The sequence below is a fragment of the Onychomys torridus genome, chromosome 17 (genome assembly GCF_903995425.1).
Source record: "Onychomys torridus chromosome 17, mOncTor1.1, whole genome shotgun sequence".
NCBI classification, from domain to species: Eukaryota; Metazoa; Chordata; class Mammalia; order Rodentia; family Cricetidae; genus Onychomys; species Onychomys torridus.
In genome coordinates this window covers 61,563,824-61,590,514 of record NC_050459.1, presented here as the reverse complement: position 1 = coordinate 61,590,514, position 26,691 = coordinate 61,563,824, and the positions used below count along the sequence as shown (strand labels likewise).

Genomic DNA, 26,691 nt, shown 5'->3' with positions numbered 1-26,691 from the left:
CTCAGCAGCAGGGGCTACAAAAGAGTCCCCCACACAGAGGGCTTCTTGGGAAGTTTCAGTTTTTGAAAATGTACATTTACTTATTTGTGTGAGTGGAGGTCAGAGGACAGCTTTGTGGAGCGGGTTCCCTCCACTATGCGGGACCCTGGTATCGAATTTGGGTGCTCTTAACACCGAGACATTTCTCCCGTCTTGAGAAAAGGAAGGGAAGGAGGGAAAGAAAAGAAGAAGAGAAAAAGAAACAGAAAAAAGAGAAAAGAAAAAGTTGCCCCAGAGTTGAGCTGAAGCGCTGCCATAGTTCTGCACACTAAGCAGTTGGAATGAACCCTCGCCCCCTCTGCCAGCTCCTCTCCAGAGCTCTGCCTGTCAGTCACTCAAGTCTCCTGAGCATTATCCCAGGAAGACACCACAGAGCTCAGCAAAGATCCTCTTCCGGGTAGTCTAGTGTCCCCATACCTCAACTCACCCAAGTTCTCTTCCACAGCAGTACCTGGGACTTTCAGGGATGCTTGGGACGAATCCAAAGTTGACACAGGATCCCTTCATCTGTGCAGTGAAGCAGCAGCCAGGGAGCTGCCAGGAGGTGAGCTTTGAAGGCACCGCTCAGGGCTGAGTTGCACAGATGGACCACATTCTGGAAGAACACGCCTCCCTCCTCCACAAGCCTCAAGCGCAAACTCTGGCAGGGATGGAGCAAGTACAGGCGCTTGCTGCCAAGTGTGACGGTCCAGTTCAATTCCCAGGAACCATAGAGTGGTAGGCGCGCACAGACTCCAGCGAGTTGTCCTTTGGCTTTCCCATTGTAGTGGGAGAATTAGTAAAGCCCGGCATGAGCACTGGAATGTTGGGATTGTTTTAAACGCACCTAAGTCCTGAGGAAGTCTTTAGTATCTGATCAGTGATTTTTTTCTGAGATTTATGGAGCTGGTTTTCTGAAGGAGCTTTATGGCCTTCGCATGACTAATCACAAGACATTCCCTGCGAACCTGGAATTCTTGTATTATTTGGTACTGCAAACAGTGCACATAAGGACTGAGAAGTGTGTGGGTCATGTGTTCTTTCAGGCAGCACATAGATCATATCAGAGGCTGTGGTATGAGAAATCTGACTTACTCTAAAAATCACTTTTGTGTAACCATCAGTAAATAGGTTTCTGCAAAGCTGCTGGGGGTTCAGGCCATTTGAGCTGCTGCAAAGCTCCATTGCATCCTCGAATGTCTCTCTTTGGTTGTCCTGAGTAACTTAGTATACTAACACACTGTGGCATGTGAGCCTACACACACACACACACACACACACACACACACACACACACACACACACAGAGAGAGAGAGAGAGAGAGAGAGAGAGAGAGAGAGAGAGAGAGAGGACTCTACACCACCACATACCAAGTGAGAGTTGCAAACTCCTTCTGAAATGGATGGCCACTCCTTCACAGCTCTGAACGTCTTTTCAGGCATGAATGACATCACAGGAAGCTAGCCACCTATCTTGTGTGTGTATCATATAGATAGGACCCCACATGTGGATGAGGGTCATTCAAAGGGGAAGGTCCTTTGAAATCAAGCCCCTCTCAGTTTTTTAAGTCTTATTTTATCATTTTTACATGTATATTATGTGTATATACACGTGCAGGTGTGTGTGTGTGTGTGTGTGTGTGTGTGTGTGTGTGTGTGTGTGTGTGGAGTTGAGGTCGATTCCATTTTTTTTCAGTTGCTCTTTATCTTTGATTATTTATTCATCTTTTATTGTTTTATTTGTGTTGTATTTATACTACTATCACCATTTTTCAGTTCATTGAGACTGAGCCTAGAGGCCACCGAGTGGTTAGACTGACTAGCCAGTGAGTTCCAGGGATCCCCTTTTTCCGTCCCTGATGGACATGTGCTTGACTTTTGCCTGGGTGCTGGGAATCTGAACTCACGCACAGCACTCTTCACCACGGAGCCATCTCCCACCCTTACATTATTTTTATCAAAATATTTACATTTATAGAATAAGGTTTGTGAAGGACAAACTTTAGAAAGCACCTCAGCGGAAACCACCGAACGTGTGGCCGTGAGTAAGGACCACCACACACTTGAGCAGCATTGCTGGTCAGGAACACCCGGGAGTGCCCTTGAACCGCAGCTCCTGATAGAACAGTCAGGGGATGCAATGAAGTACAGTCGCCTTATTTATTGGTCAGCTGATTGTGGCTTGTGTGTGCGACATCAAGTGTGTGGAGGTCAGAGGGCAACTTGCAGGAGTCGGCTCTCTCCTTCCACCGCGAGGCTCTTGGGGAACGAGTGTTGTTATTCACCAAACTGTCATTAGTTTAGAAGCTGTCGTAAGGGGTCAGATACTAATCCAGTAAACCATGACGTCTCAGGTTTAAATGTAGCATAGCTAATGTTTCCGGAGGGTTAGCTGAGGTATTTAAAGGTACTTCCCCTCTTCTGATGGGTCCTTTCCCAGGATTCTCCGCCACTCCTACTTAGAGATGCATAATCACAAACCACAAGCCAATCCTCCACGACGGGGTGGGAAGCCCAGTGCGGTTGCTGCCTTTGCAGAGGGACATGGACCCCACTCCCTGCATGCACTCGGTGGCTCAGAATGGCCTCTAACTCCAGTCCCAGGGGACTCATTGCCCAATTCTGACCTCTGCAGGTACCGGCACACCAATGGTACTCATTCACCCCCCAGAATAAACCACTCTAAAAGCCACATAGAACAGAACATGTGACATTTGTTCTTCTGAACCCGTCACACTGCTTCAAATTTTATTTTCCAGTTGCCTCCATTTTTTTTACAGTTGAGTAATATTCCATTGTAATATATCCCCCATCTTAACTCTACTGTGCAGTTGTGTTTTGTCTGATTCCATTTCCAGGCCTTCGGGAACAGAACAGCAGTGAACAGGGATGTGCACGTGTCTCTGGTGGTGGTGCACGCCTATAATCCCAGCCCCTGGGAGGCAGAGGTAGGTGGATCACTGAGTTCAAGGCCAGCCTGGTCTACAAAGCAAGTTCCAGGACAGCCAGGGCCCAGGGTGACAAGGGAAACCCTGTCTCGAAAAGCAAACAAATCCCTATTTCTTGTGTGGGTGTTTTGCTTGCATGTAGGTCTGTGGGCCCTCCCACTTGGCTTTTTATGTGAATTCTGAAAACTGAACTCAGGTCCTTGTGTTTGCCTGGCAAGCGCTTGACAGCTCTCCAGCCCATCATTTCACACCCATCGGTTATAAAAAAAGCTAGCACTAGGTTTTAAGAAACTGTTTACGGGTTGGGGATTTAGTTCAGTGGTAGAGTGCTTGCCTAGCAAGTACAAGGCCCTGGGTTCGATCCTCAGCTCAAACAACAAAAACCTGTTTACTGACTCTATCGAGATTCCCCTGAATTGACTTGACATTGCTGGCACATGAGGGGGTTCATGAGATTAGTGTTGCAATAGCATCCCAGGCTGAAGAGATGGCTTCATGCTCTTGCAGAATAGCTAAGTTTAGTTCCTAATACCCATTTCAGATGTCTCAACTGCCTGTAATTCCAGCTGCACTTCCGGAATCCCTGGCACTGACACACATGTGAGTGTGCACACACTACACACATACCACCCACCTCTTCTCCTCCCTCCATCTTTTTATACCTTCCTTGACAACACATGGAATGGTGCACTTTGGAGGAAGGCAGCTGGAAAAGTAACTTTTTGTAAGAACATGGTAAATTCTTTTTGCAATTGCATTTTTTTTAAAGAGAATTAAATCATTTGATTACACATAACAGATGATACACAAGCTTCACTCCCATGGTTATTTTATCTGATACCATTATTCAATTTTGAGATGCATAGTGCCAAGAACCATTTTATAACCAAAATTGTGACTTTGCTTGAATAACCCTTTTAATGGTGAGTCTCATTGAAGACAATAACTGGCCGCTTAACTACAATTCTTTTTTTAAAAAAGATTTATTTATTTATTATGTATATAGAAGAGGGCGCCAGATCTCATTACAGATGGTTGTGAGCTACCATGTGGTTGCTGGGAATTGAACTCAGGACCTCCGGAAGAGCAGTCAGTGATTTTAACCTCTGAGCCATCTCTCCAGATGTACAATTCTTAAGATAACTAAAGTTGCCAGGAGTGGTGGCAGAAGCCTTTAATCACCCCAGCACTAGGGAAGGGGAGGCAGGCTGGATCATTGAGTTTGAGGCCAGCCTGGTCTACAGAGTTCCAGGACAGCCAGAACTGTTACACAGAGAAACCCTGTCTTGAAAGTCCTCCCCCACCTCAGAGAAAAGGATAACTAAAATTTCCTACATTAAGAAACTAGGGATGGTGAGATGGCTCAGTCAGTAAAATCACTTGTGACCAAGCCTGATGACCTACCCGAGTCAGATCCCTGCAACCTGAACTCACGGGCACCCCCCCCCACACACACACAATGTAACAGATATAAAAAGCATAAAAAGAGGTACTATTTTAGTATGAATGATTGAGTAAACTTTGTGCGGAGGAAAAAAGACATTTTTATTAGAAAACAAATGTGGAATATATAAATGATAAGGTACAGCCACAACTAGCCAGACAAAATCTGGACAATTTACAAAGTCAGATTTTATTGGTCCCTTGATCACAAAAGCACTTAAATTATGTCGATCAAACATGTATAACTAAGCCAGGCGGCAGTGACACACGCATTTAATCCCAGTACTTGGTTGGGAGGCAGAGCCAGGTGGACCTCTGAGTTCGAGGCCAGCCTGGGCTACAAAGCGAGTTCCAGGACAGCCAGGACTGTTATACAGAGAAACCTTGTCTTGAAAAACCAAAAACCCAAACAATCAAAAAACAAACAAAAACAAAACAAAACACAAAACAAACAAAAAATGTATAACTAAATCAAAATTTAGCAACAGAATTATGACTAAGAATCAGAAATCCACACATTTAGCAGTGAGCTAGAGAAAGATCACAGGACACTATCACATTTCTTTCCAATTGTGGCTTCTGGACAGCACAGGAATCAACAGATTTTAAACTTCTTAGGTTTATGAGATTTGGGGACTCACTTCATTCCATGGGTTTAAAAAAACGTTAACATTGCAAGTATTCCTTCATTTACAGAGTCTGGGTCTGTGGCTTATTGAAGACTTTCCCACACTGCTGAAACTCAAGGTAAAACTTTCCCCATGCATGCTATTAACAGTGATAGGTTTTCTTTCCGCTGTGTCTTCCCATGTGTGCTAACAAGGATGGGCCAAAAGCTTTCCCAAGTTAGCATTCTTCTCAGGTCCTCAGCGCTGAATTGCTTCCCAACAGGATGTCAACTCGTAGGGTCTGACACATGAACAAACTGTGGCACGTATTCTGACTGAAACCAGACTTCCGCACACACTGCACCGGCAGGCTCATTTTTAACCCATGTGCTGGAATGTGTGGGGCTCTGCTTCTACTTACACTCAACTTCTTCTAACTCATACTTAAAACTATCCACCACCAATTGACTGTGTATATGCATGTGTCTCCTAAGACTTTTGGAATACGAGAACCCCTTACCACATTCTTGACATTTGTAGGGCTGTCCATTGTGTGTTCTCATGTGGTTCTGGATGTAACTGGGACAACTGAAGGTTTTCCCACACTCCTTACATTCATACGGCTTCTCTCCAGTGTGAGTGGTCAAATGGTTTCGTAAGGAAGCACTATATTTAAAGGTTTTCCCGCACTGCATACATTCATAAAGTTTCTCCTTGGTGTGGCTTTTTTCATGGTTTCGAAGCGAATACACATATGGATAAGCTTTCCCACACACATCACATTTGTAAGGCCAGGCTCCACTGTGTGTCCCTAAATGTCTTCGTGCGCAGTGGCCAGAAGTGAAGGTCTTCCCACACTCTTTACATTCATACGGTTTCTCTCCAGTGTGAATTCTCTCATGTGCTTGAACATGGCTGGAATGTCTGAAGGTTTTCCCACACTGCTTACATTCATAAGGTTTCTCCCCAGTGTGAATCCTTTCGTGTAGTTTAAAGGAACAGTAACTCTTGAAAGTTTTCCGGCAGTGTTTACATTCATAAAGTTTTTCTGTTGTATGAAGCCTTTTGTGCATGTCGAGGGAACTGACAGTCCAGAACATCCTCCCACATTCCTTACATTCAGGTATCTCTCCGGAGTGAATTATCTTATGTCCCCGCAGGGCATCGGCATTAGGAAATGTTTCTCCACACACCTTGCATTTATGCCTGTCTGCACTGTGAGTCAGCATATGCCTATTGGCACAGTGACGGTAACGGAAGGCTTTCTCGCAGTGCATACATTTATAAGGTTTCTCCCCGTTGTGGATCTTTTTATGTTTTTTAAGGGAGCTTGGGCACATGAAGGCTTTACCACACGTTTCACATTCACAGTATTTCTTGACATATTTCTGATAGTCACATGGTCTCTGTTTAGGGTTGAATGTAACTTGCCTCTTCGGGGACGACTGACTGATGTTGTGGCAATCAGGAAGTTCAGGAGTCTTGTTTGTGATATCGACTGGATCTTGGGCTATGGCTTCTCTATGCTGGCCATTGTCTGTAAATTCATGGTCTCTCTTTACCATTTGGATTCTGTGAGAATAAGAAATATAACCTTAAGAGTTTACTTATTAGCAGTGTTATACTTATTAGTAGATATTAGATTTACACTGGGAACATTCACAAGGTCCTTTGGGCTTTTGTGCCCCAGTGTGGGCAGAAGTCCTGAGTGAATGCATGTTGCTGACATGGGCAGAGCCATGTCTCAGACTAACGACAATGGCGAAGCCTTCCTCCAGTCTGCGTGCTAATGTCGACAGTGTAAAGTATTTACAAACGAGTGACCCGTGTGTGTAAAGACTAGCAACTGCAGCTTCCTCATCCCAGATGTTTACAGCCTGAGATTGCTGCCTCCAGCCACCTCCTAGAGAGACCAGCTCCGTGGTGTGCTAATACATGCACTCAGGGGCCAAGCATCGCCTGGCTGGCGCCACTCCAGCACTGCCTGCCTGACCCCAGCTTCCCTTACAAGTCTGCCCTTCCCTCACTCCCTGTGGCCCCAGCCACACAGAGTATAGCACTGGAGAGAAGTTTTAACATAAGTGGGTTCAAGGGCCTGTAAGATGGCTGGACCATAGTTCCTATCATTTTTTAAAAAGATTTAGTTATTTAATTTTTTAAAAAAGTAATTTATTTAGCTTTATGTGCACTGGTGTGAAGGTGTCAGATGCCTGGAACTGGAGTTACAGACAGTTGTGAGCCGTCATGTGGGTTCTAGAAACCGAACATGTGAGTTCTCTGGAAGTGTTCTTTTCTTCTTTTTTTAAAAGATTTATTTATTTACTATGTGTACAATGTTCTGCCTGCATGTGTCCCTGCAGGCCAGAAGAGGGCGCCAGATCTCATTACAGATGGTTGTGAGGCACCATGTGGTTGCTGGGAATTGAACTCAGGACCTCTGGTAGGGCATTTGGAGCCATCTCTCCTGGATCCTTAGTTTTCTCAAATGATGTGTATGTGCTAGTTTGAATGAGCATGGTGCCTCAGGCTCACGGATTCGACTGCTCTGTCCCCAGCTGGAATGTCTTACATAAACTATCTTGCAGCTCTCTCTCCCCCCTCCACCCGGTCTCTCTCTCTCTCTCTCTCTCTTTCCCAATAAAGCTCTAGAAAGGTAAAAAAACAAACGAACAAAACAGAACAAACAAACAAAAACTATTTTGCAGACCTTGAATATCCACAGGACATACAAGCATTCATTTTCAGAGCTTTAGGAGATTGTTTTTAAGAATAAATAGTATGAATTTGTGCTTTTTAATATTTTCCCCACATCCACTGATTCTCAGCTGTTTCTTTGTGGGTGATCATTACCTCATATATCTCTTTAGCCTTCTGCAGTAAGCTTCCACATCCCACTGTTCCCATTTTGTTCCTAAAATACAGATGCAGAACAATTTTAAAAAAGTATAGAGTGATGTCAGCTGCTTAATGTGCGAGGCCAACCTTGGCTGACGCGTGCGCGAGTCTTCACTCTGAATCAGCACTCACCTATAGAAGTCAGATTCCTGTAGGTCTCCTGCATCACATCTCTGTAGAGATTCTTCTGGAAACTATCCAGCAAGGCCCATTCTTCCTCGGTGAAGTTCACAGCCACATCCTCAAAGGTCACCGGGTCCTGAAACATCCCATGTTATTACAAATAAAGAGACTGGAAACGGCTGGTATTTACTCTTCACTGATACCAGGCTGACAGGAAGATACTTCAATCAGTTCTAGGGCTTGGTAATCAGACCTACCGTCTACACTGCCTCCCACACCGCCACTGCAGGCAACACATCGTGTTCTAGTTAGGTTTCTGTTGCTGCGATGAAACACTCTGAGCAAAAGCAACTTAGGTGAGGAAAGAACGTGTGGTGGGCTGAGTGAGAATATGTGCCCACTGGTTCACACATGTCAATGTTTGGGTCCCAGGTGGTGGAACTCTCTAGGAAGGATTCGGAGGTGTGGCTTTGTTGGAGGTATGTCACTAAAGGTGGGCCAAAGCCATTCACTCTCAGTATGCTCTGCTACCTGCTTGTGGATCAGATGTAAGCTCTCAGCTACAACTCTAGTGCCGTGCCGTGCCTGCCTGCAACCCTGCAATGACGGTTATGGACTCACCCTATGATACGGTAAGCAAGCCCTTAAATGCTTTCTTTTATAAGTGGCTTTGGTCATGGTGTAAAGTAACCACAACAGTAAAGTAACTGAGATGAGTTTATTTGGCTTACACTCCCAGGGTCAGTCTCTCACTGAGGGAAACCAGGGCTTGGATTCAAGCGGGCATTTAGAACAGAAACTACAGAGGAACACTGCTAGCTCACTTAAGGCTCATACTAAGCTGGCTTTAAAAATATATATACATACATATATATATAGCCCAGGTCCATTAGTCTAGGGAATGCTGTTGTTGACAGTGGGCTGAGCCCTCCTATATCAATCAAATCAACAGTCCAGACAACTGCTCACAGACAAGACAACATGCCAGTCTAGTCTGGGCAGTCCCTCAACTGAGACTGCCCCAAGATACACAGAAGGAGCAGCCTTTCATTGATAAGTGCAGGTGAAGATGTGTATAGTGTGGATTACTCCAAACACTAAGAAAACTTATTTGTGTGTATTGGTGACACATCACAGGTTTTTCAGGTTAGAGTCCATGGCCCCTGGAGTACTGCGTGGGCAGTGAAGCTCAGGCTGTCTTGTGTCTCTCTCTATGATCCCGTAGAAGCTTTGAGAGGACACTTAGTCTTGGACATTCATCTTGTATATCCTGCAAACATCACTGTATCCTGGCAACTACAACTCTATTAATCCCAGCAATGCCATTATATTCCGTTCCTGATAAAGGTATAAAAAGCCTGATTGCTCTCCATCTTTCCCTGAAGAGGGATCTCTGGATCTGAGAACATGGTCCCAATTACAAAGAGCAATTCAGGGAGAGTCAGATACAAGGAGACCAGAGAAAATTCCTGGTGATGCCGTTCAGCTTCGGAAAGAAATCAACACAACAGCAAGATAAAAATGACAGAGTTAAAAATAAATATGAAAGTGGTCAGGAAAAAACAACAAACAGGGGAAGAGGGAAATCAGAACTGAAGACAGTCCTCTGTCTCTCTGTGAGGAGGCTGAGGGGTTCCCTCTATGTGCTGAGCTTGCTCCTGGATCTACCGTTCCAATTTCCTCTGCTCGCAACCCCTATCCACCAAGTGCAGTTCCTCACAGCACGGACACTCCACTGCTTCACTTCATCCCTTACTCAAGTTCTTAGGGTAAGAGAATTAACTCCTAAGTCAGGGTGCGGGTCTCGGATGCATTGTGCCCAGGAGACAGGAGAAGACACAAGGGGACTTGATCTTTTCCCAGTGAGTGAAATGCCTGATCCCAATAATCCAGGACAACAAGGTAGGAATTAAATACCCATTTCATTGAAGACTTTAGGGTCTTAAACAGGCTTGTGTTCAGGCTGGACCAGCCGCTCCCTTTATACCGTCTCTCCTTGATTCTGTTTCTGGGGAGCTTTTCTTTCCTTTGACTGGAGGGTCTTAGCAAAGGCTTATCTTTTTTTTTTTTGGCATTAAAACCATATTTTTTATTTTCTTACAGCTATTCAAATTTTACATGATATAATCTAACCAATTTGCAACGGAATCAGTTTAGTAAGATGGATGGAATATTAAATAATCTTTTTGTCCTTAGCCTCTAAGTTCTTTTATACGTATTTTATAAAGCCAGGTGGTAGTCTCGCTGATGATGATGAGTAAAATGCTGTGCAATAGGGTCCTTTTAGGTGACAAAATGAAAGAAAGAAGAAACAGATTAAATGTGATAGTTTCATGGTTTACTGAGTACAAAAACAGTACTTATAATTTTAAAATTTTATATGTTTTTGTATATGTGTCTGTCTCGTGATGAACATGTGTGGAGGTCAGCATACAACTTTTCCCTCAAACTGGGTTGCCTTGCCCAGCCTTATTGCAAGGCAAGGTGCTCAGTCTTACTTAATACCTGATATGCCGCCACGTTTTGTTGCTATCCATGGGAGGTCTGCCCTTTTCTGAACAGAACTGAATAGAAACCAAGGAGAGGATGGTGGGGGCAGGGAGGCAGAGAGGAGGGGAAGAAGGGGAACTGTGGTTGAGTAAATAAAAAAGAAAATTCAGATGGTTCATTTAATTTAGAAAATTAGAGATTTAAATGGCTATGCAAACACTAACTGCTCTGCTCACTTACTCAAGATATTGTTTCAAGGCTGAGATGATTAGGAAAGCTTTCTTCAGCCCTCCATTTTCTCAGTATGACAGAGGACTTTTATTTTCTACTTTTGCTATTTTTTATACTGCATTTCCAGGATTAATGATGGCAATGTGTTTAATTACAAAGTAGACTTATTAACATTTTTTAATTTCATGGGGCCAGTGAGATTGACTTTAGTTCAATCCCTAGTTTGAAGGAAAAACAAACAAAAAACAACTGCAGGGCTGGAGCGATGGCTGCTCTTCCAGAGGTCCTGAGTTCAATTCCCAGCACCCACACGGTGGCTCACAGCCATCTGTAATGAGAGCTGGCGCCCCGTTCTGTGTACATAATAAATAGATAAATCAAGTCACTGGCATATGAGGACGCTAACTGGCAACCGTCTGGTTCTGTCCTGACATTGGGCCTTCACGATTACCCCGCTGTGGCCCTTGAAGGGCAGGAGGCACTCAACTATTAGCAATCATTTCAGCAAGAAATGAGGAATGACAAACGGCCCAACTCTGTGTCAAAAGTTTGCTGCTTTAAAAAGCTAAAAAATCGTTTCTTCTTGCTCTTATTATACATTATATAGATATTTTGCTTTCTGCCAAAAATAAGATGCTAAAAGAACTCTTTGCAAAAATAAAAATTGGCCAGGAAGTAAGTGGTGGTGCAGCCTTTAATCCCAGCACTAGGGAGGCAGAGCTAGGCAGGTCTCTTGTGAGTTCAAGGCCAGCCTGGTCTACAAAGAGAGATCCAGGAAAGGCACAAAGCTACACAGAGAAACCCTGTCTCAAAAAACAAACACAAACATAAAAATTGGGTTAATCCTTTAGATTTATTCCTCAAAAAATTAATTTTATGTATGTATGTGTGAGGGTGTCAGAAGCCCTGTTGTGAGCTCCATGGTGGTACTAGGAATAGAACCAGGATCCTCTGGAAGAGTAGCTAGCGCTCTCTACAACAGCTGAGCCATCTATTTCTCCATCCCTTACCTTCTATTTTATTTACTTAAAAAAAATTTAAATTTAGGCAAGGGTGGCCTCACTGCTGATCGTGTTTTTGGGCCCCTTCAAAAACAATTCAGGATCCCTGTCCTTTGGAGAGATGATATGTCTGGCCCTTTGAATGGCTGGGGTCCAGAAATTCACTGGAGCTGAAGGCTGTTTGTGTTTTTTCCTCAGGGTGTTGAAAAGTCAGTGTGGATATCTGAAAGATTGACTCAATCTGTGGAAGATGGATGAAGAGCTTCCAGAGCATCTCCAGGGATTACAGTCGAAGTGACAGAGGAGCGGGTGACGGAGGAGCAGCTGAAATCTCAAGGGAAGGGTGTGGCTGCAGAATGCTCTACCTGCAATGCTCTCTGTTGAAGGCATCTGCTACTGCATTTACCCTGACCCTCCTGCACCTGACCTTCCTGCGCTTCACTCTACTGGCTGGAAAGAGAATAACATCCTTGCTTATGCAAATAACTCAGATCCTGGTGTCACTTCTGCTAATCAAGTTGTTCCCTAAGCAAAGATGGTCACTTGACAATTTAAGTGTTGATGTTGAGACCCTGCACTATGAAATACTAATTATTCAGCATTCAAATGAGATGAATTGCCCGCCTCCATTGTTGCACAAAACCAAAGATTTTTGATCATTATTTTTCTGTCTCAAATTGGACTTCTAAATTATGGTCCAAGAAATGTCTCTGGGAAGTTTGTTAATGGTTATACTGGGAAGCATTATAGCTTTGAGACTGATTCGCTACTCCATGTCTGCTGTAAAGACTGACTTGCATACCCCAAAATTAAAAAATAAAAAAGGGGGAAATTGCAGGAACCATAGATGTGGCCTGGCGTAGCTGACCCGAGAGGCATGCATTATAGGTTTTCCAGATTAAAGTCCATGGCTCCTGGGGCACTCCCTCAGGCAGTGAAGCATTCAGGCTGCTTTGTGTTTCTCTGTATGTTCATGTTTGTTCCCTCTAGAAGTCAAGGAAGCTTTGACAGGACAATTGGTCTTGGACATTCATCCTGTGAACTCTGAAAAGTTTGCGAACATCACTGTACAGCTGTATTGATCCCGGCAATTGTCACTATATTCTGTTCCTGATAAAGGAAGGTATAAAAAGTCTGATTGCTCTCAATAAAATTGTCACAGGCTCGTTCTTCCTGGCTGCCACATCAGGTAACCTGGAGCAGTCAGTCCAGTCCTTCTACCATGTGGGTCTCAGGGATCAGAGGTTACAAGACTGGGCAGCAAGCACCTTTACCTGCTGAGCCATCCAATTGGACTGAACATCTCCTACCCAGGGTCTACTTGACTAACTGCAGTGCTACTGTCTGGAGTGCTGAAGGAATTACTAAGCATTCCCAAGACTGTCCCCTGAGCAGACAGTTCAGTCTTCAACCACTGATGGCATCTAGGATCTGAGTTGGGGGAAGGGATCTCACCAGCTTAAGTAACGGGAGAATCACACCAGGACCTAGCGGGACTGTTCAGTGGGTAAAAGTGCTTGCTGTACAAATCTGTGATGTGAGTTTGAACCCTGGAAGGAGAGACTACTGTAAGGTTTTTTTTTTTTTTTTCCAGCTGAGTATCGAACCCAGGGCCTTGCGCTTGGTAGGGAAGTGCTCTACCACTGAGCTAAATACCCAACCTTTAAGTTATTCTTTTATGTCCACATGTCTGCCATGGCACATGTGCACCCCACACCCAATAAACATCATCATACTGGCAATGGAGAATATCTCAATGGTTAAGAGCATCTTTTGTTCTTGCAGGACCCAGGTTTGATCCCCAGCACGCACATGATGGTTCACAGCAGTCTGTAACTCAGGGTATCTGAAGCCCTCTTCTGATCTGTGTGCACTGCATGCATGGGGTACACATACATGCAAACAAAACAACCCCCCCCCACAATCTTAAAACAACAACTCACACAATCAGAGATGGTAAAGAAACAGAAGCCAGGCTTTGGTGGCATAGCCTGTCATCTCACTGCACACAGAGACACACAAGTAAAAGTCATTCTTTATCACAAGTGTAATTTAAAAACAAATTTAAAAAAGGAAGCAAAGGAAGAAGGAAGGAAAAAAAGAGAAGGGGAAGAAGAGGAAGAAGGAAGGAAAAAGAAGGGGAAGAGGAGGAAGAGAAAAAGAACAAGGAATAAAATAATAACAATAATAATAAGTTAGTGGAAGGGAAAAAGTCATTCTTTTCCAAGATGACCAGCTCCTTCAAGCTCCTGAAGCTGTGACAACCCCACCATGATGAACTGTAAACAGGAACTGAAATAAACCCCCTCCCTTAAAAAAAAAAAAAGAGAAATAAAAAGCTACAGTAATAAAAACAGCCTGGGACTGGTATAAAAACTGACACATGGACCAATGGAATCAAACTGAAGACCCTGACATTAATCCACGCACACATGAACACCTGATTGTTGACAAGCCAAAACCATACAATGGAAAAAGAAAAGTATCTTCAACAAATGGTGCTGGCATAACTGGATGTCAACATGTAAAAGATTGCAAATTGGGTTGGGGATTTAGCCCAGTGGTAGAGGGCTTGCCTAGCAAGCACAAGGCCCTGGGTTCAATCCTCAGCTCTGGCAAAAAAAAAAAAAAAAAAGATTACAAATAGATCCATATCTGTCACCATGCACAAAACTCAAGTCCAAGTGGATCAAAGACCTCAACATAAATCCTGTTACACTAAACTTAATAGAAGAGAAAGTAGGAAGTACTCTTGAACTCATTGGCACCAGAGATCACTTCCTAAATATAACACCAACAGCACAGACACTGAACACAACAATTAATCAATGGGACCTCCTGAAACTGAGAAGCTTTTGTAAGGCAAAAGACACGGTCAATAAGACAAAAAGACAGCCTACAGAATGGGAAAAGATCTTCACCAACCCCACATCTGATAGAGGACTGATCTCCACAGTATATAAAGAACTCAAGAAACCAGACATCAAAATACTGAACAATCCAATTAAAAATGGGCTAAAGAGCTAAACAGAGAATTCTCAAAAGAAGAACCACAAATGGCTGAAAGACATTTAAAGAAATGCTCAACATCCTTAATCATGAGGGAAATGCAAATCAAACCGACTCTGAGATACCACCTTACACCTGTCAGAATGGCCATGATCAAAAACACTAATGACAGTCAATGTTGGAGTGGATACAGAGCAAAGGGAACACTCCTCCACTGTTGGTGGGAATGCAAACTTGTACAACCACTGTGGAAATCAGTATGGCGGTTTCTCAGAAAATTGGGAATTGAACTACCTCAAGACCCAGACATACCACTCTGGAGCATATACCCAAGGAATGCTCAATCATACCTCAAAGATACATGCTCAACTATGTTCATAGCAGCACTATTTTTAACAGCCAGAACTTGGAAACAACCTAGATGCCCATCAACTGAAGAATGGATTAAGAAAATGTGGTACATATACACAATGGAGTACTACTCAGCAGAGAAAAACAATGACAGCATGAGGTTTGCAGGCAAATGGATGGAACTAGAAAATATCATCCTGAGTGAGGTAACCCAAACCCAGAAGGACAAACATGGCATGTACTCATTCATAAGTGGATACTAGATACAAAGCAAAGAACAATCAGACTGCAACCCACAGAACCATGAAGGCAATATGGGGGGGGGGACGCTAGGATGACTGTGGCTTATAATAAGTTTTGATTTTACTCAATTACTGAGCAACCCTCAATGAAACATTTCACTATTAAGATAAGAATTGATACTGTATCAAGCTGATAATAGAAAAATAAATTTAAAATAACAAGGAATAAAATAATAATAGGGGTTGGGGATTTAGCTCAGTGGTAGAGCGCTTGCCGAGCAAGCACAAGGACCTGGGTTCAGTCCTCAGCTCTGGAAAATAATAATAATAATAATAATAATAATAATAATCATAATAATAATCATCAGCTAGTGGAAGGGAAAAAGTCATTTTTCAAAGATGACCAGCTCCTGCAGCTATGACATTCCCACCATGATGAACTGTAAACAGGAACTGAACTGAAATAAACCCCCTCCCTTAAAAAAGAAAAAATGAGATCCATGTGCTTCTAGCACTAACTGAAAGAAGGATGCAATACCTAAATTAACTGAGACGACACAGAATCTTGAGAGAAACTGAGGAATACTGGGATCAAGCAATGCTAATGCGGTCAGCTGCCAATGAAAATGCAACAAGCCCTTACAGGCATGTTGGCTTCTAACATGGTATCAGATTACATGGGGGTCACTCTGCTGCTGAGTCACCTGCTATTTTTCCAGAGGGCTCAAGCCAGTTCCCAGCACTCAAGACTGGGTGGATCCCAACCCCCTGTAATTCCTGCTCCAGAGGATCCAGTGCCCTCTTCTGGCCTTCCTGGGCAATGCACTCATGCATCACACACACACACACACACACACACACACACACACACACACACACACAATCTTTTAAACCATGCAAACTCAAGAACATGAGAAATTAAACTCAAGATAATAATAAAAGGAAAAGCCCTTTATTTTGAAAAAGGCATGAGATTTGATAAAATTCAACTAGTCAAACTAGAAAGGAGAGAGTACGTGAAAGTGTTTGCAGCCAAGTCCGATGACCCGAGTTCAATCCCTAGGACCCACTGTGGAAGAGAGAACTGATTTCTGAATGTCTAACACACGCACTCCATGGCACATGTGCACATATCTATACACACACACATGAAAATAAAATACAAAAAAAATGCTGGGGGTGTGGCACACGACTTTAATCCCAGCACTCGGGAGGCAGAGGCAGGTGGGTCTCGGTCTCTGTGAGTTCGAGGCCAGCCTGGCCTACTGAGTGAGTTCCAGGAAAGGCGCAAAGCTACACTGTCTCAAAAAAAAAAAAAAAAAAAAAAAAAAAAAAGATAATCTAGAAATTACTAATATCTATGTAAGAGGATCCAGTGATTAATAATCTAATGGGGTTGGGGATTTAGCTCAGTGGTAGAGCACTTGCCTAGCAAGCACAGTTCCTGGGTTCAGTTCTCAACACACGCACATACACAATTTTTTGCCGGAATATTTAATACCTTGGCTGTAATTAACCAATTCTAAGAAAGAAACAATATACTAAAATTGATACAAGTAGAGGCAATCATAGGATGATTGAAGGCTCAAGGCTCAAGGCCAGCCCAAGCAGCAAGAGCTCCCTGTTTGCCCTAGTCCTTATTATTCTACCCACCAATGATCCAACCAATAAAACCAAATTCGTACAACATACCATGAAATGGAATGCTTATTTTAGAGACGAGGTTTAATTATGTAATCCAAACTGTCCTAGAAGTTACTATGTAGCCCAGGCTAGCCTTAAACTGCCAATCGTCCCACCCTAGTCTTCTGAATGCTGGCTGGGGTTACAGGCATGAGCCACAATGTCTTACCAGGACAAAAATTCTCACCTGCTTGACTAAAACAGAATTTCATGTTGGCAAGATTCTACAGAGTAAGTCCACCCAGCAAAGCTGCCTTGTCACTCCAGTTCACAGGGGACCCCATATTCTGAAGGGGGATGCATGTCTTGCCTGGCCCCAGTGGTACCCGAAATCCCAGCTGAAATGGAGAGTGAGCCCAGGCCTGGGCATCAAAGTGAAACCCTGCATGCATCACAGACAAACCTGAGGCTGGTGAGAGTTAAGAGCACTTGTTCTTTTAGAGGACCTGAGTTTGGCTCCCAGTACCCACATGGCGGCTCACAACCATGTCACTCCAGTTCCAGGGGATCCAGTGCCCTCTTCTGACCTCTGCGGGCATCAGGCACGCATGTTGTGTACATGCACACACATAGGCCAAACAAGTACACATGAAATAAATCGGGAGGAAGAAAGCAAGAGGGGCTGGAGAGATGGCTCAGCAATTAATTAAGAATGCAGACTGCTCTTCCAGAGGATCCAGGTTTGGCTCTCAGGACACGGCAGCTCAATAACCATCTGTAGATCTAATTCCAGGGGATGATGCTCTTCTGGCCTCAGGGGGCACCAGGCATGTACACGGTGCACATACATATACACAAACAAACATTCATATACATAAAAGAAAAGGGCTGGAGGGATGGTTCAGTGGTTAGAAGCACTTGCTCTTGCAGAGAACTCAGGTTTGGTTCCCAGCACCTTCATAACCATCTGTCACACCAGTTCCAAGGGATCCAATGTCCTCTTTTGGCCTGTCAGTACCAATATACACATCATGCACACACCCCTCATCCAGATAATCCCAGTGTGGGCTGTCTCCCCGCCTACACCTACACACACACTGTCTAGCTAACCTCAGTGTGGGCTTTCCCTTTTTATTCCTACACTTCTTCCAATAGTCACACCCTACTTGTGTTCATCATTTTATTTCCTTATTTGTTGTTGTTCAGTTTCAGTGTAGCTCAGGCTGGCCTTGAGCTCCCAATCCTCTTCCTTCTACTTCCCTAGTAGTGAGATCACAGGCATAGACCAATTGCCTTTTCCGTTTTTTTTTTTTTTGGGGGGGGGGTGTGGGTGGGGGTGGTCAAGGTCTCAGGCAGCCCAGGCTGCTCCTGAACTTAATTCTCTGGCCTCTGCTCCCCAGATGCTGGGGATTCAGGGACCCACCGCCATGCCAGGCTCACTAGGCATGCTTTTCTCTTTTACTTTAACAAACTATGTGTATGGGTGTTTGCCTACATGTATGTGTAGGTGGCATGTACATGCTTGGTACCTGCAAAGGCCAGGAGGTGCCACATCCTTTGGGACTGGAGTTACAGACAATTGTGAGCTACCATGTGTCAATGCATACATTTTGAAGGTAAGGTCTCATGTAGCTAGAGCTGGTCTCGAATTCTTGATCTTCCTGCCTTTATTTCCCAGAGCTGGATCACAGGTCTGGACCACCATGCCTGGTACCCACATACAAAGGAAGACATGAAGGGGTCAATGTAGGAGACTTGCCACATTTAAAGCCATTTTATGATTGCTTTAGCTGCATTAGATATTAACCTCAAGGTAGGTCTGTTATTTCCTCAGGTCTTGATGGTTTCCTGTGTTCAGAACGTTCTGCTTCTACAGTTAAGGGGCTTTCCGCTATGGGATGGTTGCTTAGATACCCGTTTTTTGCAAGAGTTAGAGCTTCATCACCCCCTTGCCCTGTATCTACCCTGAGATGTTCTTGAATAAATGAGACTTGATCAGAATCCTGTCATGTCTCCATCTCTCGTGTCTCTTGTCTCCCACATTCTCACTCCCCCTCTAGGGTCTCTCCATTGACTTCCCCGCCGGTCATGACAGGGCCACGAGCTGGCTCAGCAGTTAAGAGCATTTACAGTTCTTACAGATCTCAGTACCCATGTCAGGTGGCTCACACTGTTTCTAACACCAGCTCCAGGGAACCTGACACCCCAGGCTGCAGGCACCTGCAATCAGGCACACACAGAGACATACAAACTCACACACATACACAAAATCACAATAAAACAAAAAAGCCATGGAAGTATGAGGGATCAGAGGCTCAGTAGATAAGGGCGAGAATGAGGTATGTGGTCTATAATTATAGGGCTGCAGAGACACCTCAGATGGCAACACAGCACTTTTGCTACTCAATTATGGGGACAGGAGTTTAGACCCAACAAAAAGCTGGATCCCCCAAATCAAACAATAAAAAATGTTGCCGGGCAGTGGTGGCACTCGCCTTTAATCCCAGCACTTGGGAGGCAGAGCCAGGCAGATCTCTGTGAGTTCCAGGCCAGCCTGGGCTACAGAGCGTGATCCAGGAAAGGCGCAAAGCTGCACAGAGAAACCCTGTCTCGAAAAACCAAAAAGTGTCTCTCCCACCCCAGCCTGAGGCCACACAGTCCCTCCTTTACAGCCACTCTAAGAACAGGGAGGGGGGGGGTTGGAGAGATGGCTCAGAGGTTAAGAGCACCAGCTGCTCTTCCAGGTCCTGAGTTCAATTCCCAGCACCCACATGGTGGCTCACAACCATCTGTAATGAGATCTGGCGCCCTCTTCTGTATACATAAAAAAAAAACAAAACCAAAAACTTAAAACAAAATAAAAAAGGCTGGGCAATGGTGGCGCACGCCTGTAATCCCAGCACTCGGGAGGCAGAGGCAGGCAGATCTTTGTGAGTTTGAGGCCAGCCTGGTCTCCAAAGTGAGTTCCAGGAAAGGAGCAAAAGATACACAGAGAAACCCTTTCTCGAAAAACCAAAAAAAGAAGAGGGAAGGTAGCTGGGGCGTCCCAGCTTTTAGCCCAACAGAGAAAGTGTGAGCCCCAGATACTGCCTGTTGGCAAGTGTTACTTAGAGGTCTCAGGGCTGGGTACCCGGGGCTCTAAGGAAGCCTGGAATTTCCTAGGGTTTGGGTATCAGTTTCCTGGTAACTCCATGAGAACTGAAGTTCCCAAGAGGGAGAGCAGAACTCTAGGGGAGAGAGAGAAGAGAGGTTAAAGAGATGAAAGATTGCCGGGCGGTGGTGGCACACGCCTTTAATCCCAGTCCTAGGAAGGCAGAGGCAGGCGGATCTAAGTTCAAGGCCAGCCTGGCCTACAGAGTGAGTTCCAGGAAACGGTGCAAAGCTACACAGAGAAACCCTTGGAAAAAAGAAAGAGAGAGAGAGAGAAAGATATGAAGGATTCTAGGCCCAAATTGACTGACAATATTGAGGATCATGAAGAGAGGTGACCATACCTTTAATTCCTGGCACCTGGGAGTCAGGGAGGATTCTCTGAGTCCCGGGCCAGCCTGCTCTACAGAGTTCCAGGGATATAGTGAGAGGACTCCCCCACAACACCCCCAAATCCTAAGGGGCTGAAGCAATGGCTCAGTGGTTATAAGTGCCTGTTGCTTTCCCAGAGGCCCTGGGTTCAATTCCCAGCACCCACAGTGGGCCACACACAAGATTATGGAGTTTTTGTACCTTTGAAAGCCCACATACATCCTTGTGACTATCAAAAATCCTACAATTCGGGCTGGAGAGATGGCTCAGCAGTTAAGAGTACAGACTGCTCTTCCAAAGGTCCTGAGTTCAATACCCTGCAACCACACGGTGGCCCACAGCCATCTGTAATGAGATCCGGTGCCCTCTTCTGGCCTGCAGCCATATATGCAGGCAGAACATTGTATACATAATAAATTAAATCTTAAAAAAAAAAAATCCTACAATTCTTAGCCAACCATGCACCTCCACCAAATCCAGAATATCTGAGAATGTCAGACACAGCTTGAGAAAACCACAGCATGGAGTTCCTACTTGCTGCAAACATGACTCTGTTTTTTCTTTACTTTTCTTTTTTGAGACAGAGTTTCTGTGTGGCCCTGGCTGTCCTGGAACTTGATCTGTAGACCAGGCTGTCCTTGAGCTCAGAGATCCACCTGCTTCTGCCTAAGGATTAAAGGCGTGCACCACCACTGATCATGCAACCACTTCCACAGTGGAACACCATGTGAAGAGTGTTTGGGGGTCCCGGCCATGGCCACTCATGTCTGGATTCAGAATAAACTATGCCTTTATTCCCCTGAACATGCCCTGTATTATGAGTGCTCTCCCTGCTGTTGCTGGGACTGGTCCCTGTTTCGGTTCGTAAGTGGGTCAGGGCCACAGGTTGTCTTCAGACACAGGTAATGAAACCCCAGCTGGGGTTCCAGTGGACCTCCAGCCCCCATCCCTTTTGTTTGTGATGTAATGGGGAAATGAGAAACCTACAGCAGCTGAAGCAAAGTTTTTCCAAGAAGTTGTAAATTTTCTTGGTGGGAACGAAGACTTTTCCCCTCCTCGAGACAAGGTTGCCCTCTGTGGCTGTGGCTGTTCTAGAACTCCCAGAAATTCGTCTGCCTCTCCCTCCGGAGTGCTGGGATTAAAGGTGCCTGATGTCACCGCCCTGCCGGCTTTTCTTTTTTCTTTTTTGACTGCTCTGTTTGCATGTATGACTGCAGGCCAGAAGAGGGCACCAGATCTCATTACAGATGGTTGTGAGTCACCATGTGGTTGCTGGGAATTGAACTCAGTACCTCTGAGCCATCTCTCCAGCCCCGGAGACAAAAACTCTTTCATCCTAGGAACATGGTCTCACCAGGTTTGTGAATATGCACATGAGGAAACGCATCTTTAGGAAAAAAAAAAAAAAAAAGGTTAAATGGCGCACGCCTTTAATCCTGGCACTCGGGAGGCGGAGGCAGGCAGATCTCAGAGAGACGAGCCTGGTCTAGGGAGCTAGTTCCAGGACAGGTAGGGCTGTTACACAGAGAAACCCTTTCTCGAAACAAAAACAAATAAACTAACAAACAACAAAAATAGTGAAGGAAAAAGAAGGAACCTGCGCGATGATTCTGCTGAAAAGGTGCTTGTTGCCAAACCGGACGACTTGCGCGATCCCCAGAACCCACACGGTGGAAGGCGAGCCCAGACGCTGCCCTCCCCACGGGCCCACCCGTACAAATAAGTGTAACTAACCAGACACCAAAAGAACGCATCCACGTCTCCCTTTCCACTCGAGCCCCTGAGCACACACATACACGGCGACCCCTTTTTCCTGCAGTTCGGCTGCGGGCTCCAGGAAGAGGCCGCAGAGTCGGTCTGCAAACGCTCAGCAAGTTCCGGGAACTTCCGAGCGGCCAACCGCGCGGAGCCCGCGGCCCCTCCGCCCTCCGCCCCCCCACCGCGTCTCCACGCCGCACTCACCATGGCGCGCTCCCGCTCCCCCTGCGCTCCTGGTACCACTGCGGACCGTGCGCGCTGCTGCGCTGCCGAGGTGAGCGCCCATCAGGGCGGCACCGGAAGAGCGGCTGCCCGCTGCTGATTGGAAGACTCCGCTTTACACGCCATCCTGATTGGCTCCAGGGAGTCCCTGCTCCTTGATGGACAGGACCAGCCGCCTCCAGTACAGTCCCGAAACCGGTGCGTTCCTGCGTAGTCCTGCCCAGGCCTGGTTGCTGTCCGGAGGCATTCCACAGCTGGCTCAGATTTAACTGGGCACGTGCTCGGGGCTGAAGGTAGAAACGGGAAAATCTGGAGTTGCAGCGTAGTGAGAGGTCAGCCTGGGCCGCAGGAGACCTTGTCTCCAAAAAGGACATGAGAAATCCAGATTTATTCACGGAAAATTGGGTGTGATGGCACACACAACTTGTCACCCAGCATTGGGGAGATGGAGCAGGAGGATTAGGAGTTCAAGACCAGCTAGGGCTACAATGAAACCTGTCGGGGCCAGGCCAATCTGCTCAGCGGCGCTGATGAAAAGACAAAAGGAAACACCAGTTTTGTGTTCTCGTCCAGGCGCAGACTTGGCAAGGTTTCAGCCGACCTGCCCACCTCCCAAGCCTTTGGTCACTGGTTCCAAGGCCATTGTGTGCTTGCTGTGATGTTCTTGAGATATCCTGTATTCCCTTTGTGTAGCAAGGTCTGATAAGGTTGCCTGTTAGGAACTGATGGAGGTAACTTGGAAATGTGTGAAAGCAGATAGACGTCTCCAGAAGCTGAATTATTCTTTAATCGGAATGTTGTGGGGTATTCACCAAAGAAGACTCCGCAGACATGGGTTTAAGCCAACAGAATTGAGGAACCTGCCTCAATTTTGAAGGCAGGAGCCATTATGCTGTATTAAAAAAAAAAAAAAAAAAAAAAAAGTTTTCGCCGGGCGGTGGTGGTGCACGCCTTTAATCCCAGCACTTGGGAGGCAGAAGCAGGCGGATCTCTGTTAGTTCGTGGCCATCCTGGGCTACAGAGTGAGATCCAGGAAAGGTGCAAAGATCCAAGAAAGTCTGTCTTGGAGAAAAAACAAACAAACAAACAAACAAGAGTTTCTATTGCCAATAAGAGCTGAATTGCTCTGTTTCCTGAAACCTGACCTTCCACAGCCCATGACCTTGACTTATTTTGGGACTATCCCGCTCCCTCCCTGACCCCTCCCTAATCTGATGTTTGGTGACCACTTGATGTTTTTAAAGGTTTGTTTGTTTTGTTTTATTATTTCCTTATTGCCCCTTTGTCTCCCCTCAGTAAAACTACTTGTGATTTTATTCCTTAAAAGGGGCCCAAGAGGTGGATTTGGGACTGCTCTCTTTAACATGACTTAGGAAGTAGTCTCTGGCCAGCTCTTGGCTATACTCTAATAAAAATCAATCTTTAACCTGACTTAGGAAGTAGCCTCTGGCCAGCTCTTGGCTATACTCTAATAAAAATCAATCTTGCTTCAAATTTGGTTGAAATTGTAGTAGTCTTATTCATTTATCTATCTATCTATCTATCTATCTATCTATCTATCTATCTATCTATTTTTTGGAGCTAAGGACCAAACCCAGGGCCTTATGCTTGCTAGGCAAACGATCTACCACTGAGCTAAATCCCTAACCCCATGTAGTGGTCTTATTCTTGAAGTTGGGATTAACAGAATGTCTTTTTTTCTCTCTTTTTTTTTTTTTTTTTTTTTTTGTTGTTGTTGTTTGTTTTGTTTTTGAGACAGGGTTTCTCTGTGTAGCTTTGCGCCTTTCCTGGAACTCACTCTGTAGCCCAGGCTGCCCTTGAACTCACAGAGATCCACCTGGCTCTGCCTCCGGAGTGCTGGGGATTAAAGGCGTGTGCCACGACCACCCATCAGAATGTCTTTATTAGCTAGCTGGCGACTATACTTGATGTTTGGGATCCCAGTGTAGCCCCCAGCCTTTCTCAGGGTGAACTTTTTTTTTTTATTATTTTTATTTATATTTTGTGTACATTGGTATTTTGCCTGCATGTCTATGTGAGGGAGTCAGATCCCCTGGAACAGGAGTTACAGACAGGTGTAAACTGCTATGTGAGTGCTGGGAATTGAACCTGGGTCCTCTTGAAGAGCAGCCAGTGCTCTTAACTGCTGAGCCATCTCTCCAGCCCCAGGGTGAACAAAACATATGCTGGGTTGACATACTTCAGTCAAGAACAGTTAGTCAAAAACAGAACAACAGAAGCCCAAAGCAAGGTTAGTCATTTAGAGACTTTCCCAGAACTATGGGCTTTGTTGGATTCGGTTTATGTTTTTCATTTTTCAAAGGTGGTGCTATGTGCTGAGTTTCATGGCCTTCCATCAAGGAGTTGGCTGTGCTAAGGTCTGGGGCCTTGTCATGAAAACATCCAAAGGGCAGCCATTTGTCCTGAGTTCTGAGACCCAGTGTGTGTGTGTGTGGGGGGGGGAGGTGTCTTGGGGTTTTACAAGTGGAAAGGGAGGTTGTGATAGAAAATTACATGTCCACACGGTTGGGCTTGCCTGGAGGACCGCCTAATTATTTCCGGTTCAAACTAGCCATTTCTAGGTCAGAACATCTCGCGTGGCTAGGACTCCGTGGCTTTACATGGTTGCGTAAAGTGCATGCAGCCTTGTAATCTACGCGCATGCGTGGAGTAGCCACATGCGGTACGCATGCGCGACCCACTCTTTAAAAAGCCGGCGCCATTTTGCACAGGTCTCTCTTCTCTTCTCTCCCCTGTTCTCTCCCCTCCTCACTCATGTGTGTGCTTCACACAGGCCTGTCACATTCTCTTTCTATCCTATATTAATAAACAGCTCTTCTATGGATTTGTCTTGTTTGGGACGTGTTCCTCACAGGGTAAGAGCGCCGCTAAATAACTAACAGGTTGAGGATGAAGAGTCTGTCATTTCCCCTGCAGTCTGGGAGAGGTGGATACCAGCAGGTTTCCTTTGTGGATCCCCTTACCAGAAGCTCCCACAGGTGACGTCAGTCAGGTCCACTTGAGGCTTTTAGGTCTTTAACCTGTCATTCCAGACCCTGACAACAGATAAGATGAGGCGATGGATTCTCTCCCTAGCTACTTGGTATTGAAGAGGGACAGGGCTGAGGGTTGTCTCCAGGATCTAAGGGGGCCTAGGTTGGACTGACTTCATGTAGCAGGAAGACAGCTTTAACTTGATTGGCTGGGCTCTGGTGGATCCTGAAATTGCCATCAGGCTCTCTTAGAGCAGCTTCTGAAAAACAATCTTTAGGGGGCTATGCTGGAGACCAGCTCTTTCAGGGTTCAGGGCCCATAGAAGATGTATGGAGTTGGGGGGAGGGGAGAGGGCTATGACTGACAGGATCTGAGGGTGAATAAGTATGGCTGCCTGTTCGGTTTATTGAAAATAGAATATACCTTTTATACTCTATTGCACATAGGATTAAATGGGACAAGGGCAAGTGAGCTGGGGTGTGGCTTGTGATCAGGGATCCGGGAGGCTAGCATTGACCTTGACAAAGTTAATAGGCACCAGTTTTATATATATATGTTAATGGAGGACCACAAGTTCTTCTTGCCAGAGATAAGAATGTCTTTTTTTTTTTTTTTTTTAAAGCAAGCAAGAACTTTCTTTAAGCCCCTGAGGGAATGGGGGGCTTAATGTCTAAATGCCTGACCTTGGGAAAAGGACTTTCTTGGGGAATCATACACTACATTATAGATTCTTGTAGGGCTTAGTTTATCCAAATAACTAAAGCTTAAAAGTGAGCAAATGCCAGGGACGGCATACACGATGCCTGACGTGCTGCTAGCAGAAACCGGAGATGAGGGACCTGAGACTGTGGACTGCCAACCCTCCTCCCATTCCCCTCCAGATCTTCTGCTTAGCATGCCTCTAGAGGGCCAAGGCAGAAATGCCTACGTGTCCCAAGGTCATGCTTTATGGCGTGCACATGTCACATTCTCCTCCACATAATTACTTCTTGTGATCTTAGATTCTTAGATCTATCTGATCTTCATGTTCTGTGTACCTAGACCAATGGTGATTTCTGTGAAATGGGATGGGAATGAAACAAGTATCACGGGAAATTAAGCAGAGATGATCACCCAGGCTGGGGTCAAGGCAGTTATTCAGGTCATGGGAAAGAACCTGCAGCCTGGGGAAGCTTTTTCAGGCTTAGATAAAAGGTACTGAATGTGTGGTCAA

The 26,691-nt window shown here is 45.3% G+C and overlaps 1 protein-coding gene across 4 annotated transcripts; it reads right to left on the bottom strand.

The window, feature by feature from the left end:
* Positions 1 to 4,822: 4,822 nt before the first annotated feature.
* Positions 4,823 to 26,386, bottom strand: LOC118569119 (zinc finger protein 709-like). 4 transcript variants are annotated; one of them, XM_036166851.1, is made up of 5 exons: positions 25,469 to 26,386; positions 22,467 to 23,376; positions 8,045 to 8,171; positions 7,868 to 7,928; positions 4,823 to 6,589 (listed from the first exon to the last, which is right to left on the bottom strand). In XM_036166851.1, exons 2-5 carry the CDS (start codon positions 22,467 to 22,469, stop codon positions 5,431 to 5,433), a joined length of 1,350 nt encoding a protein of 449 aa, XP_036022744.1. In that variant the 5' UTR covers positions 22,470 to 23,376; positions 25,469 to 26,386; the 3' UTR covers positions 4,823 to 5,430. The 4 variants fall into 4 exon arrangements, with proteins under 4 accessions (XP_036022744.1, XP_036022745.1, XP_036022743.1 ...); XM_036166852.1 differs by having other exon boundaries at positions 22,467 to 22,771; XM_036166850.1 differs by lacking the exons at positions 22,467 to 23,376; positions 25,469 to 26,386 and adding an exon at positions 22,239 to 22,388.
* Between the last annotated feature and the right edge of the window lie 305 nt (positions 26,387 to 26,691).

Coding starts and splice junctions, on each gene's coding strand:
- LOC118569119 (XM_036166850.1), bottom strand. CDS start 22,298: ATGTGTGTGCTCAGGGGCTCGAGTGGAAAGGGAGACGTGGATGCGTTC. Junction 8,172..22,238: donor ATGCGTTCTTTTGGTGTCTG/GTTAGTTACACT, acceptor GGGATGTTTCAG/GACCCGGTGACCTTTGAGGA. Junction 6,590..7,867: donor AGGCTAAAGAGATATATGAG/GTAATGATCACC, acceptor TTATTCTCACAG/AATCCAAATGGTAAAGAGAG.